The following is a 14,225-nucleotide window of genomic DNA, read 5'->3' as shown; positions in this document are numbered from 1 at the left end:
TCGCTCATGCAACATTCCTGACCGTAACGGCAAATGACACAATAAATATTTTAAATGAATAGACAAGAGATGGTAGCTGAGAACCCTGTATAAGGTAAACGGATGCAGAAAATGAATGGATGTATGGAGACGGCATACTTACCTTAATCCCCAACAAGCTTCTTGAATGACCAGCCGACTTGGATGGTACATTTTATTTTATGCAAGGGACTTGCAAAGAGAACTTCTCTGAACATTTGAGACATATGAAGACTATTTTCAGTAGTCTATGTTATGTCTTTAAACCAAGTTAAAAATACAACCCATAGGGGTTTATATATACAAAACTGCACTCCCACTATTCAAAGTGATGCAAAAACGTTGCCGAATCTTGCCAATATCAACCAGAAAGAGGTCTTTTTAACCCAAGAACACATACATCCCAGCACAACGAGGTTCATAAGCATGTTAAATGTGCAGCATGACAAAGAGCTTAACTTAAAAGCTAACAGCTCCCAGTCAGGTTATCCACGGCCTTGCTTCATTAAGCAGATCTGCAGCAACGATTTAGCCACTTAGCGATAGCAGCGGTAATCTCTGCCGCAGCTAATTTACCGTGGCCTGTACCTTCATTTCCCTGTAAGCCTTTGCCTTTCGCAAGTGATGCAATTAAAAAAAAAAGGTACTAAAACTGCAATAAACACTTGCGTCAAGTTATTTGGAAATTCAGTAAATGTATGAAATAGTGTCTTGATTGGTCTTTGGCTGCTGGGAGGCTGCTGAACGAGGAAGACCAGCCACCTGGACCTGGGCTTCGTTCCTGTCCAATTCCCGTCTTTGCTGCACGTTCAGCACACATACAAACACAACACAGTCAGCAAGTTTCCACTTTGTGCCGCCGTCATGACCAGCATCTACGAAGAGCAGATTATTCTGCTGTATGTGCCACGGGCGTAAAAAAAAATTAAAAAAAAGTCCGCTATATATTGAATTTTATTTGTAGGCCAAGTAAAGACTTTGAAAGTCACCAGCGGGGTGCATAATAATGAGATACCTCAAAAACACCATATGAAAGGTTAATCACAACCCAGGCAGCAGGTAGCAGGCAGAGTCATGAACAGGTCTCATAATGTACCCAAGCAAGAAGATTATACCAGTTTCCAGCTCTGTAAATGGATGACGGGAATATCAAAGTTAGGAATGTGATATGAAGGAATCGCCCTACTTATCAATAGTCTGTTAACATATAAAATGCATTGAAATCCAAATAATAATGTACAACCAAAATCTGGTTTAAACATATCTTTTATCATCTAAATTTGGGGAAAAAATTTAGTTTTCAACTGCTCTCAAAACAAAATTTGGGCCTGCAAAATGATAGTGAAAATTCCCATATGCTGTATGGAAATTCTTTCACTAGTAAACACACTTGTGCAGCCTAAGGTTTCGCAGGTCGGAATAGCTCTTCCCACATTTATCGCACATGTACAATTTCTCGCCCGTATGAATTCTCTCGTGTGTCCGGAGATGGCTACCTTGGCTAAAAGTCTTGTTGCACTTGTCACAACTGTACGGTCTCTCCCCCGTGTGGATGCGCTGATGCAATTTGAGACTATAAGCGTTGCTGAACTTTTTGCTGCAGATAACACAACTGTATGGTTTCTCCCCCGTGTGAATTCGCCGGTGCAAACTCAGGTTGCTTTGTTGAGTGAAACTCTTTCCGCAATCTTCACAGCCGAACGGTTTCTCTCCCGTGTGAACGCGCTGATGGATCTTAAGGTTCACAGCCTGGCGGAAGTTCTTCCCACACATGGAGCAGCTGAAGGGCTTCTGTCCCGTGTGGATCCGCTGATGTATTTTCAGGTTGACCGCTTGGCGGAAACTCTTCCCGCAGGTAACGCAGCTGAAGGGTTTCTGTCCCGTGTGAATCAGCATGTGTATTTTCAGAGTGACGGCTCGTGTGAAACTCCTCTGACACACAACGCAGCTGAACGCCTTCTCTCCGGTATGGATTCGCTGATGCCTGTTTAGGTTTTGAGCCAGAGTAAAGCTCTTTCCACATATAGTACAGCTGAACGGTTTCTCTCCGGTGTGGATTATCTGGTGAGTTTTGAGGTGGGCAGCCTTACTGAAACTCTTACCGCATAGGTCGCAGCCGTACGGTTTCTCACCCGTGTGGATCCTCTGATGCTCAGTGAGACTGTGTTTCTGTGTGAAGTTCTTCCCACAGTGGGCGCAGCAAAACGGTTTTTCTCCCGTGTGAATTCGCTGGTGCGATTTCAGGTGGCTAAGCTTAAAGAAACACTTCTCACAGCTGTTGCAACTGAACGGTTTCTCTCCTCTTCCCGCCTTCCCAAGAGCCTCGAAACACCCGCTGCTTTGGTGGCAGTCGTCTTCCCCGACATCAAAATCATCTTCCAGATCTACGCCCGTCGGTTGCTGCCGCTCAGGGCCAAGCCCGGATTCCGGAAACGGGCCGTTCCCGTCAGCATCGACACCTCCAGAGTCTCGATGCTCGGTCCCCTTTCCATCATTGCCAGCAGATTCTGCAGATAGACCACAGGCACCATCAGTCAGGACAGAAACAGCCAGTCATTAACTGCAAATTATGCAGCCTGCCTAACGAGCTCAGTTCGCCTACCGATTGCTGCGCCTTCCGGGGAATCGTTTCCAAGGGCATCTCTGAGCCGCGCTTCTCCAGTCAAGAGCACCTCAGAAACATCCTCCTTTGTGTCTGGGGACTTAACACAGAAACTCATTCAAGCGCGACACCATCAGCGTCACACCAGCTCCTGCACTGAACGCATGCAGAGCAACGGGAAACCGCCATCGTGGAGGATCGCCATCATCATCAGCAGCACAAAGCGCCGTCGTGACAACCACCACATTCATAATTATTACTCTGGGACTTGAATACACAACCTCTGTGATGTTAGTGCAGAACTCTACTTCTTGAGCTACATACAGTCAGGAAACACATTAGGAATCAACAGCAGCAAATCTCTTAAGTTTAGAAAGACTATGGTTGGCATTTCCCTGCCTGCATCCAACAGTCAAAGAAATCAGTATTTAACATATAAATTAGTATTTAACACAAATTATATGGGTCAGATTTGTCAAAGCTCAGGAAGAACTACGAAAGACAAAATAAACAACAGTGTGTTGAACACACTAGCGGTCAAATCAATCATACTGACTAACCAACCGTTTCCACTTCCCATTTCAAAGTCACCACCGCCCTTATTTCCCATCTGTCAGGGAGATTTATTTATGCTCTACTTGTTTCAAAGAACAAGAGCATGTGAGCGATGTGGTGCGAGCGACGGGAGGCGGGGACGGAGGTCACATGGACTGAGCCACGGATACAACGATTGGCTGGATTCCACCAAGCACGGGTCTGGGATATATGCAGATGTTCATTATTTCTAGGCACTGGAGCTTCCAACTGAATTGGTTCATTTCCTAATTTAGGCTGACACGCCTGGGATGGCGAGCGACCCTCACTTATTACAGAAGCGTGCGCTACCGGGTGCCAGACAATCACACACTGGGGAGACCGACGCAAGGAATCTATGACTCGCTTATAAAAACTACAGAAATCTGCAGGGCAAACTGGAAATCTATAAGTGGAATAGAACACTCATTCATGAATATAGCCAAAAATGAAAATTACTGTGTATGTTAAAGAGAAATATACATAAGCATTATTATTATTATTAATTATGAATAATAATAATAATAATAAACTTTCCACAAAGTGGGGAAAATTGCTAAACCATTGTGGGTAAGTAGTTGGAAAGAATCACATCCTAACCAGACCCAGCAACACGAACTGACCTCATTCCTCGGAGCGGATTTAGAGTTTTCTTCTTCTTCTTCTTCTTCCAAGGACATTCTCTCTGGAATTATGGGTTAAGTGTTTTGTTAAAGGGTTGAGCATCACTAGTTATGAACATGTGGTCTAAAGTTTTAATAAAGCAAATACTTATGTATTGTCCTGTTCAAAGAACTTGGAAAATCACTATATAAAGCAGAAATAAAATCCTATTTGGAGGAACAAAACTATGATTTAGTAGTGTAAAAATGGGAATTTTTATGTTGCAAAAATGAATTCAATATTTTACCAAATCATATTACACTCAAACTGGAATTTAATAACTGTATTATATTATAATATATATTTTATAGCATCTTTTGAAAACAGTTACAGAATAATTTTATTGTATAGTTACCAGTTTTAAAAAAGTAAGCTCAATATCTGAGCCAAGAAAAAAATACTATAACATATTGTATGTCGCATATTATTACCATATTGCTACAAGTAGGAGCCCATATGAAAGTGTGACGTAGGCATGAGTCGGTCATGAACCCGAAGCACACTGAGTCTCGTACCGAATAGCCAACATCATGAGATAACAGCCACGCACACAGCAGGTCCCCGGTTAGTGCTTCCAAAGGCTGGCCGGCGAGACCGCACTCACTCACCGCCCGGCCCAACTGCGCAGGCGCGCCAGCGACTCCCCGGGGCCGCCGCCCGCGCGCTCCCCTCGCGCGCCTGCAGAGTCGCCCTCCTCTCCGCGCCGCGCGCCAGCACCAGCATCTTCGTCTCATCCACCAGTTGTATTATTTGTTCCACGGCAACATTACGCAAAGTCTCCAGGGCGGACGCGAATCGGATCTAGAAAAGTTAAAACATTCCTGTAAATGCTGCATTTCTGGCCCTTGAATAGTCTTATTAGGTTCTTGTTGTTGTTGCTGTACTTATACCTAGCCGAATCCTCGCCAGCACGAACATTTGTCATGTGTTGTTTTATTTACTTCTTAGTCACTTTGGACAAACGTTTCTCCTAATTAAAATGCAAACATGAGTGTAAACTGCATGAGTGATCAAGTGAGATAGGGGGACAACAAAGCCAATTTATTCAGTAATTGCCCAGTAAATTGAGTGACTACTAATCAAGCAAATAACATGTGCCAGTTTAAACTACAAACGGACTATACTTAAACACTGAAAGAAGCCTCATGGTGTATGCAGGGGTGCCCAACTCCAGTCCTGGGGGGCCAGAGCCCTGTATAGCTTAGTTCTTTCCGTGTTCCACCATAAATGATTCAGCTCAAGAGCTGTGTGGTAATTTAGCACAAAGAGTTGAATCAGGTGTGTTAAATGAGGGGAAAGCCAAAAATGTGCAGGGCTCTGGCCCTCCAGGACTGGAGTGGAGTGGGTTAAATTAGGGTGACTAATCAATTTCAGAGAGGACAGGATTTCTAAGTTTCCGTTTCTATTAAAAGGACCTGGATTTCGCTTAAGCAGTGAGATCTTGCTGTGTGCTGATTAGTCAGTCTCCTATAATCATTAATGTTAATGTTGTCATTAACATTAATCATTAATTTCACTAATGTTAATGTGAAACAGCTGGATGAGTCTTTCAATCAAGGAAACAAACCAGTCAAAGCACAAAAAGAACTGAACTAAGCACAAGAAGAACTGAACTATTTATCCAAGCATAGGGGCCTTTCAATTTTATAGTATATAAATCTTGTAGTAGCTGAAAAAGTGTCATCCCTTACATGGATTATTTGGTCACTCTATTTAAATAACTGGACAAATGCTAGTGATTTTCCTAGCTTTTAAAAACAGGTGTTCGGGTTTACTTGAGTATTAACATTTCAGGAAACCGTCAGTCAGCTTCAGTTGTATCTACTGTTCTGTAACAGCTGCAGCTCGGTACCCACTGTGATGCAGATCACCTCTAGACTTACCACTAAACCTGCATCCTCTGACTTTAACCGAAGGATGACAACACCAAAAAATGAAATACAACTGGACGTAGCTAATCCGAAACCCAGTGAAAGTTAAAGGTATACGCCGTCATAAGAATCACATCATAATTCATCGCGATGTTCAAAAGCAGAAGTGATTAAGAGGATAAGCAAATGCGACACAAAACTGTGCATCAGGCAGAGGGTGGTGATGCCTTTCATTATTAACTTACCGTCCGTAGTTTGCTATCGGTCTGTAATTTCTTCCTTAAAACTTCAGCGTCCTCATCCAGATCCCGTGTTAACTCCACACGCAAAATGACCGAAGAGCCCTCGTCAAACAACTTACCCATCGCCAGTACGGCCTCTTGGACAAACATGTCCATGATGGAGACTAGTTGCACCTTGAAAGAGTCACAGTTTGACATTTTTTTGGTTTCTAAAAGTCCACCTTTTTATTGGCGTGTTTGCAAATAATGAAAAGTCAAGGGGTGCGATGTGCTATCAGCTCTGCTGTTCAATGCCCTTTTACGTTGGCGCGTTTTACAACTTTAATGTTCATTGTTGCCACCTACTGTAAAGGAAAAAAACAAAGGTTGAAAAAAACAGGGGCCTGTAGGACTTCAGTTTTTAACTATACTACTGCTGGATAAGTAGGTCATTTTAAATAAACGCATAACCAAAAAATCCTTAAACAGTTCCTTAAGTCAGTCAAGTTCAAACTCCATGCAAAATGCTCGCAATCAAACACAATCATTTTGATATGGACAAAAACTGAGCGGTGAAAGTAAGATTATCCTCCCCATAACGTTAAGCGATTTCGCTGTCAGACAAACAAATACTAATATTTGTATTATTGGCTGAGAAAGCCAATAATAGCGTACTAGTTACAGCGTTGTTCGGCGTGTATTTTGAACCTCGCACACTTATCAGCGTGGGTCACGGGCGGAAGTGCGTGTGCGCATGCGCATGCGTACAGTGCTGCGACGGCGTCGCGGGCTTAGGACGCAATGACGTAACGCGCCAAATTTTGTCGTGGAGAAGGAGGAGGTGAAGTTGTCGGCTACGGAAAGTGAGTAAACTACTTTTATAAGACGGGTTATCCGCGACAACTAATCCGTTATTCTGCAACACGCCATGTTCAATGATCGTGACTGATTTTTTTCATTGTTTTTATATGACAGTAAATCAAGACACAGGTAGCTGCTGCAGCGCCTTGGTTGAATGAGAGCCTGGGTTATTAATGTTTTGGTAAAGTTTAGTTAACCTGATTTGCTAGTTTCTTTAACAGGATAGCTATTACTACGCTTGACTGCACCATGGCAAAGGCGCGTTTGTACTGATATTACAAGAAAGATTTCCTGTAGCCTTAGGTCAGGCGTGCTTGGGTACCGTCAGCTGCTTAATCTGGATGGATAGTTATCTGAATTATCACTAGCTGGTCTGTTTTTCCTTCTGTCGTGTTTGTGATCTGAATTTCCGGCCTAAAACGTTACTCATGTGACCGCGTTTTTGCGTTGTGGTAAAGGTGTACAAAGTGGAAATGGGCCTCCTGGAGCAGTGCGAGAAGTTGTTCAAGACGTCCAACCTGTACGAGGTGCTGGGCGTTGTGAAAGAGGCGTCGGATGCTGAGGTCCGCCGCGCCTATTACAAAGTATCTCTGCAGGTGCACCCCGACAGAGCTCCCGATGACCGGCGCGCCACCGAGAAGTTCCAGGTGCGTGTGTGCGTGCGCGTGGCCGCCCGGAGACATGGCGTGTGCGCGCCTGTCCCATCAAAAGCCTTTCCCTTTCTTGCTATTTTTTCTTGGCGTTTGAGAACCGGTGCTGTCGGTCCGTTCCGTTTGCAGGCTCTGGGTAAGGTGTACGCCGTTCTGAGTGACAAAGAGCAGCGTGCGGTGTACGACGAGCAGGGCATTTTGGACGAAGAGTCCGTTTCTGTGGACCAGGACCGTAACTGGGAGGAGTACTGGAGACTGTTGTTCCCCAAGGTGACTTTTCCTGGTATACTTATTGTAAATAATTAATGCGTGTTTTTGAAACATCAGTCACTTTTCTGATTTATGAAGTACGAAAACAGTCCAACAACTCTGTCTGCTAATCAAGCCCAGCTAATTCCTGATTAGCGATTGTGCATATTAACCCCCATGTCAGATCACGGTGGAGGACATACTGAATTTTGAAAAGAAGTACAAGGGCACAGAGGAGGAGCAGCACGACGTGTGCAGGCTGTACGTGCAGTTTGAGGGCGACATGGACCAGATCATGGGCTCCGCGCTCTGCTGCACCCACGAGGACGAGCCGCGCATCGCCACCATCATCCAGGGTGCCATCGACGCCGGCGACGTGCCCACCTTCCGCACCTTCACCCACGAGAGCGACAAGAAAAAGAAGTCCCGCAAGCGAAGGGTACGACGTCTGCCAGCCCCCTACCCTATGAATGTTTGGGGTTCCTGGTTCACTCCACCCCCGGATTTGGGTAGCCATTAGCTTTGCATATGGTCACTAATGAGCTGGGGACGGATTAACGGCCCTGGGGGCAGATTAACGGCCTTGGGGGCTCTGGGCTGACATGGCTAAGGGGTGTTCTCCCAATCAGGCCACTTGAGCTAGTTTTTGAGTTGAAATTTAATCAATTTAATCACTCAGTGTTTCCCAAGGCAGGCTGATGTTTGCCAGGGCCCTAGGTTATAGCCTAGGATAACCTAAGGACTAACTCTCCCCTACTGATGGGTGTCGTTTGTGCCGTCAGGCTGATAAGGAGCAGAAGGAGGCGGAGGAGATGCAGAAGGAGATGGGGGTGAACTCCGAGGACAGCCTGGTCGCGATGCTGAAGGTAGGCCTGCTTAGGTGACTCTGAGCTTTCCTGTTGCATACGCTCTGTTCGTCTCGGGCTGCCTAGTGCAGGTCATGCGTGACTCCAGCTGATCGCCATCTTGCTTAATGCTGTACTTTCTCCACCCACTGTAAACTGTAGCAAAGGCAGAAGTCCAGAGAACAGGGGTTCGACTCCTTCCTCTCCGATTTGGAAGCGAAATACTCCAAGAAGGGAGGGAAAGCCAGTGCCGGCAAGAAGGGGAAGAAGTGATTTCCGGATGTGTACAAGGACCGGGGCTCGTGCATGTAGGAACTTGTTGAGTGGGAGGGACTGATTGAAGAGAGGGCAATGTATCAGTCCCGAAATTTATTCAGGAGTGTTTGAAGGCTGCTGGCTGTTGGCTTCTGTGTTTGTGTGTGTGTGTGTGTGTGTGTGTACTGTGATGGGAGTAAAAGTATGCTGTACCCCTTCTATCATGCTCTATGTCGGCTGTTCACCATTCAGGTAGAGATAACTGAAAAGTCTTGTATAAACGGCTAAGAAAAAAGTTTATAGTTAGTGTCCAGTGGCAGCAAACACTCTGCTGTTCGACCTTAAGGAGCATGCAGTGGGACAGGTCACTTTGATAGGAGATAATCTTGTAACGTTAGCAGCTTGGGATAGTGTTGCACCCGCAAGATTTAACCCATTTGTCCAATCCCTATTTTTTTGTACTTAATGCGTTTTATTTCTGTCATACATTCAAGACTCTAAGTTAGAAATGTTTGAAGGAAAATAAAGTTGAGTCTCACTCACCTTTATGTGATGTCATTCCTACTCATGTCTGTTTCACAACAAACGGTACAGATAAGCTTACAGGAGAATAACATTTTAAAGGTTTAAAAAGTTGTATAAAATCCATCGCTGAGAGTATTACTATTGGTGTTAACCATTGAAGTCACAAGAGGGCAACAGAGAGCAACCCTGATTAAAGTGCATGAAAAACAGGTGCTTGTGCAGGTGAAATCTAAATACTCAATTACATGTCCGTCCATGCCACATTAACGAAGGAGAGAAGCTTCTTCGGGATCCTGCTATGAAGCTATCAATGTGAACCTGGAGGACCGCAAATGGCTATTATCTCCCCACTACACAACGCTCACGTTGCATGAATATGACTTTGACACAATGACTGACCATTCGTATCTCCAGGGATGATTTGCAGCTGCGCAGCAGTTGAATGACAGGCGCTTGGTATGATTTGTTTCTAGGGACTGTAGTCTTCCTCTGGACTCTTACTCCGAGCTTTAAAATGAAAATTTTGTCTTTCGATTGTGACTGCGGGCTTCTCCAAATACAGCAATGTACCAAGAATCTGAGGTACTGACTGCACAGTTTGCATTTAATACATTCATCATAAAAACCAGGCAGCGGTTTTTAAGGGCCTGAGGATGTCAGTGTGACATTACTGTGAGTGACACGACTCGCCGGCATCGCTGGGACACCACGAGCCACGACCCCCATCCGCAGCCAAAGCACGTCACGTAGCTCTCTCCTGAAACCCATCTCGATATCAGGCTGCATGATCATCACTCAGTGTTACAACACATCAAGGTATTCAATACCAGATTCGTTAATGTAATTCTTTACTTGGTTTTAACACAAACAGCAATGTGACATCCAGTCAGGCTAAGTACTTCTGAACATCCATCCATCCGCAGTACAGGGTCATAGTGAGGCTACAGGCGAATTGGTCATGCCAACTCATCCAACTACATGTGACCTCCATACCTGACAGCAGAGGTGGAAAGTTCAGATCCAGAAAGTATAAATCCAGACCAAGATTTTCTTTCAACCAACCAGCTGACTGTGACTCTTTATACTCAACTGGTTGTTTGAAACAAAATCTTGGTGTGGATTTGTACTTTCTGGACCTGAACTTTCCACCTCTGCCTCACAAAAACACACACATACAAAGGGAGGAACTCTGCACATGCAGAGTGGGGCAAGGATCTGAACCCCCAACCATGGGGGTGTGAGGTAAGGATGCTATAGGCATAAACCCAACCTGCTACCTAACTTCTACACAGTTATTTACAAATAATCTTAAAAAGCTAAACACAACAGCATTTTCTCAGTAACTGAGTCTGAAATTCAGAGGTGGAAAGTTCAGGCCCAGAAAATACAAATCCAGACCAAGGTTTTGTTTCAACCAACAAGTTCAGCATGAAGAGTCACAGAGGACGCAATTGGTTAATTGGAATAAAACTTCGGTCTGGATTTGTACTTTCTGGACCTGAATTGTCCACCTCTGCTGAAATTAATGGCAGTGATATATCTCAGGTATGGAGGAACTTGCAATGTCTGGCCTATAACAGGCTAGTGAGGGGCTCTGCGAGGCCTTGTGCGGTGTGCAGCAGCGCAGCGGCCACAGGGGAGCAGCGCAGTGCCGCGACGGCCAGCAGGAGGTGCTGTAGAGCGCCCAGCAACAGCACGCCCAGCAGGTAGGCCAGAAACAGGAGGCTCTGCCAGGAACCCTCACTGAGCGCCGGCGCACCGTCTGGGTGCAGTAGACACAGGAAACCCAGCACCAGGCTTTTGTTGATGGTCATGGAGAAGCAGAGGTCCAGCGAGGAGACCCGCCTCCCCCCACCCCTACAGACAGCCTCGCCCTCCCCCACCTTGGCTAGCCAGCAGAGGGAGAGGCTGTGCAGGAAGAGGCTCAGTGCGGCATAGAGGCATATCAGGGCATCAATCCAGAGTGAGGCTTGCATGACTGCAAATGGAACAGCAGGTGGCGTAGTGTTTAACAATACAGATTTACTGTGTGTTAAAGGTACGCACTTAAAGCAAACCAGTCCAATAAAAAAGCCCTGAATTATATTGGGTACAAGCTCTGGCAGCCAGACGCAGAGTGAGTAGTGCCCATATTAGCCGGGGTGAAAGAATTCCTGCCCAGAAGCCCATCGAAAACCCCCACCGGGCATCCACGTGGCACATGGCGCTTACCGGTGAGGGAGACCGATGTGAGCACCGCCGTGGCCAACAGGACGGCGGAGCGGGCAGAGAGCGGCGGGGTCAGAGCCAGGGCGTGGGAGCAGGCGGTGCAGGCCAGGGGCAGCAGGCGCTCGACGAGTCCATGCAGGACGGCGGCGCCGTTGGCCTGCGCCCACAGTGCCAGCGCGGCATGAGCACCCTGGCAGATGGCGGGCACCAGTAGGCGCTCACCCAGGTGCAGCGAGTACGGCTGCAGGGGGAGGCAGCCAAGAGAGCACAGGCTGGAGAGGGCTGCCAGCATCAGCAGGGCCTGGGAAGAGCATGAGCTGGGGTCAGCCTGCCTGCCGCTCACACACACACACTCATGGTTATATATACAGCACTGTGCAAAAGTCTTAGGCAGTCAGACAAGATGTCGAAATGATCTACATGCTGGGGCACAACTACGATATTTTGTACGTCAGTGTGTGTCAGGTTAACCATTTCGAAAGCTCTAATACAGTCACCCCAGTATTTGCAAGAATTGTCCAATGCAACCGTATATATATATATATTTGGACTGGACCACTAGCACGGCTTGTTTGGCTAATCAATACCTCATTGAGATATTTAAGTAATTAAGTTAATTAAATGAGCCGGTGGTGAAATGTAACAAATACATGGAATGGCTGAGGTGCCCCTGAGGAGAGGTTTGGGAACTGAAGCGGTTCATCTAACCATCCAACTAGAAATCAGTAACTTCTTGGAGAACAATAGAAATTCCCTTTTCTTCTATTTATTTTTCTTCTATTCATTGTATTGTTTATTGTTTTCATATTCTGAGCAAATATACACTTGCTTCCTAGATAAATATCTTAAAGCATGTCCTTTGACTGCCTAAGACTTTGTCACAGTACTGTCCATAAAATTAAACTTATTATACACCTTTAATTTTATTAGCTGTATATAATAATCATGTATAATTTTAACTACTAGTTAACACCTAGTATAATTATAAATCATTGTGCTATTGTTTAATCGTGTAGCCAACACAGTGACAGAGCAGTAACATTAACCCTGTCACGCATCTTATCATTCACCCCACCGGGAGCCGGGAGGGAGCGAAAACGTGGACCGGACTAGGAAACACTACTCTACTGGATGAATAAAGAACAGCCATGCCCCCCGTTACCTGTGCAAACGCGAGCTGAACCGCATAAGGAAAGCGGTACTGGGAGACGAAGATCTGGGTGAGCAGTTTGTACAGCCAGGTATTCAGGGAATATAAGGTTAGGGCGAACAGGATGGTGCCCGTCTGAGTGACAACGCTGATGGCTTCCCATTTCCCAGCCTGAAGCACTCCCAGTAACGAAGTAGGCAGCTTCCAGCTCCTCTTAGCCCGGGCCAGGCTGTAAAGGACACCAAGATTAAACCGAAACACAGAAAACAGAAATACTGCAGGCGTTTTTTTTTTTTAAGTCAATACTTAACCTTTGCAATATCTTCCAAAAAACACTCGTGCATCTCCGGCGAGCTCTGAACGGCATCAATTTAATAAAATAAGTTATTACATTACACTACACTATCAGATACTTGTCATTATAGGCCAATGTAAAATATGCTATACCTGACATAAAGGTAATATAACCAAAACACTAAACAAACAAACAAACAAAACAACAGTATCAAAATAAAGTGGTTGTAGCTATATACTCGGAGGAGGTACGTAAAATGGATGCTATTCATTGTCTTGGCACTTTATGTTTGCTGTCTGTTAATGATTACACAGCTGCAACTAGGAAGGCGAAGGTCCCCGTTATCTCTCTAGACCCATATAGAAGACGTAAAATATATATTTTACAAACTATTTTCATTTAGTTATTAAACCTTCCTCCTTGATTTCGCAGGCAGTGTAATCCTACATTAAACATTCAGCGCTTTCGCATTCACTGAAACAAATAAATATATACGCATATAATTTTATACGCAAGTTAAACCTGTGCAGTTTAACAAGATATTAAAGACATTTATTCATTATTTTCAGTAGGCCTACGTATAATTTTGCTACAATCAAGTTACAATTCCTTTTCAGGACTGTCGTGTAATTTAACATATTTTAATTACAGTATCCTATAAAGCCACAGTCGTTTTAATTATCGGCTTTTTTGCGCTTAGTGACGATCCGTCGATAAACATCCAGTCGACGTCAACTTTTGACTCAATCAACGATGATAATTATATATTTGTACATACAACAACAATAATAAATGAATCACCTTTTGAAGCGTCTCCCCACCGCTGAATCTCCCCTGTCAGTCATGCACAGTCTATACTCTTAGCCCTGGTCGGTTAACAAAAATCAAACATCCATAAAGTCATCTTCTTCTGTTCTCCCTTTTTGTAATATTTTTAAATGTATATTCTCAGTTGATGTTAGGCCTCAGTAACATTCTTTTTCTTCACTTTTAAGTATAATTTAACCAGGCAAGTAGGTCAATGCACTGCAGGGTGGTCACCAATCCACTCTCGGTAAACAATAATAAAAAAAAAAATCTATCACCGTTTACTAATTAGATCCTTATTCTTGGACTAGACTGTCATAAACTTCCAGGTAAACATTTACTAAGAGACTCTGTACAAACTGTTTTCAATCACGGGTGCAAACAGCAGCAGCGCAGGTTAGTAAAAGATTGTTTTTCTTTTCTACCCAGAAT

At 44.7% G+C, this 14,225-nt stretch overlaps 3 protein-coding genes across 6 annotated transcripts; 1 reads left to right on the top strand and 2 right to left on the bottom strand.

Moving 5' to 3' along the window:
- Nucleotides 1-948: 948 nt before the first annotated feature.
- Nucleotides 949-6,737, bottom strand: LOC111853766 (uncharacterized). The gene is made up of 6 exons (XM_072703830.1): nt 6,624-6,737; nt 5,973-6,313; nt 4,465-4,657; nt 3,817-3,878; nt 2,621-2,720; nt 949-2,525 (listed from the first exon to the last, which is right to left on the bottom strand). The coding sequence occupies exons 2-6, from the start codon at nt 6,165-6,167 to the stop codon at nt 1,396-1,398; spliced, it is 1,680 nt and encodes a 559-aa protein (XP_072559931.1). The 5' UTR covers nt 6,168-6,313; nt 6,624-6,737; the 3' UTR covers nt 949-1,395.
- On the top strand, nt 6,712-9,350 carry dnajc9 (DnaJ (Hsp40) homolog, subfamily C, member 9). 2 transcript variants are annotated; one of them, XM_023831049.2, is made up of 6 exons: nt 6,712-6,811; nt 7,268-7,456; nt 7,589-7,729; nt 7,893-8,147; nt 8,491-8,574; nt 8,716-9,350. In XM_023831049.2, the coding sequence occupies exons 2-6, from the start codon at nt 7,283-7,285 to the stop codon at nt 8,824-8,826; spliced, it is 765 nt and encodes a 254-aa protein (XP_023686817.1). In that variant the 5' UTR covers nt 6,712-6,811; nt 7,268-7,282; the 3' UTR covers nt 8,827-9,350. The 2 variants fall into 2 exon arrangements, with proteins under 2 accessions (XP_023686817.1, XP_023686818.1); XM_023831050.2 differs by lacking the exon at nt 6,712-6,811 and adding an exon at nt 6,820-6,938.
- Nucleotides 9,351-10,164: 814 nt separating this feature from the next.
- Nucleotides 10,165-14,193, bottom strand: LOC111853771 (uncharacterized). Of its 3 annotated transcripts, none has more exons than XM_023831060.2 (4): nt 13,788-14,193; nt 12,704-12,920; nt 11,545-11,842; nt 10,165-11,311 (listed from the first exon to the last, which is right to left on the bottom strand). In XM_023831060.2, exons 1-4 carry the CDS (start codon nt 13,829-13,831, stop codon nt 10,905-10,907), a joined length of 966 nt encoding a protein of 321 aa, XP_023686828.2. In that variant the 5' UTR covers nt 13,832-14,193; the 3' UTR covers nt 10,165-10,904. The 3 variants fall into 3 exon arrangements, with proteins under 3 accessions (XP_023686828.2, XP_072559840.1, XP_023686827.2); XM_072703739.1 differs by lacking the exon at nt 13,788-14,193 and adding an exon at nt 13,139-13,778; XM_023831059.2 differs by lacking the exon at nt 13,788-14,193 and adding an exon at nt 13,003-13,274.
- Between the last annotated feature and the right edge of the window lie 32 nt (nt 14,194-14,225).

Source organism: Paramormyrops kingsleyae, chromosome 20 (genome assembly GCF_048594095.1).
Source record: "Paramormyrops kingsleyae isolate MSU_618 chromosome 20, PKINGS_0.4, whole genome shotgun sequence".
NCBI lineage: Eukaryota > Metazoa > Chordata > Actinopteri > Osteoglossiformes > Mormyridae > Paramormyrops > Paramormyrops kingsleyae.
This window is presented reverse-complemented; position numbering and strand designations above follow the sequence as displayed.

What these genes read in the sequence shown, in the direction of transcription:
- LOC111853766 (XM_072703830.1), bottom strand. Translation starts at nt 6,167, where the DNA reads ATGTCAAACTGTGACTCTTTCAAGGTGCAACTAGTCTCCATCATGGAC. An exon ending in CCGATAGCAAACTACGGACG is followed by an intron (nt 4,658 to 5,972) that starts GTAAGTTAATAA and finishes TAACTTTTCTAG; the next exon opens with ATCCGATTCGCGTCCGCCCT. An exon ending in CCCGGAAGGCGCAGCAATCG is followed by an intron (nt 2,526 to 2,620) that starts GTAGGCGAACTG and finishes GTCTATCTGCAG; the next exon opens with AATCTGCTGGCAATGATGGA.
- dnajc9 (XM_023831049.2), top strand. Translation starts at nt 7,283, where the DNA reads ATGGGCCTCCTGGAGCAGTGCGAGAAGTTGTTCAAGACGTCCAACCTG. An exon ending in AGAAGTCCCGCAAGCGAAGG is followed by an intron (nt 8,148 to 8,490) that starts GTACGACGTCTG and finishes TTGTGCCGTCAG; the next exon opens with GCTGATAAGGAGCAGAAGGA. An exon ending in GCCTGGTCGCGATGCTGAAG is followed by an intron (nt 8,575 to 8,715) that starts GTAGGCCTGCTT and finishes TGTAAACTGTAG; the next exon opens with CAAAGGCAGAAGTCCAGAGA.
- LOC111853771 (XM_072703739.1), bottom strand. Translation starts at nt 13,257, where the DNA reads ATGAATAGCATCCATTTTACGTACCTCCTCCGAGTATATAGCTACAAC. An exon ending in TTATATTACCTTTATGTCAG is followed by an intron (nt 12,921 to 13,138) that starts GTATAGCATATT and finishes TGTCCTTTACAG; the next exon opens with CCTGGCCCGGGCTAAGAGGA. An exon ending in CACATCGGTCTCCCTCACCG is followed by an intron (nt 11,312 to 11,544) that starts GTAAGCGCCATG and finishes TTCCATTTGCAG; the next exon opens with TCATGCAAGCCTCACTCTGG.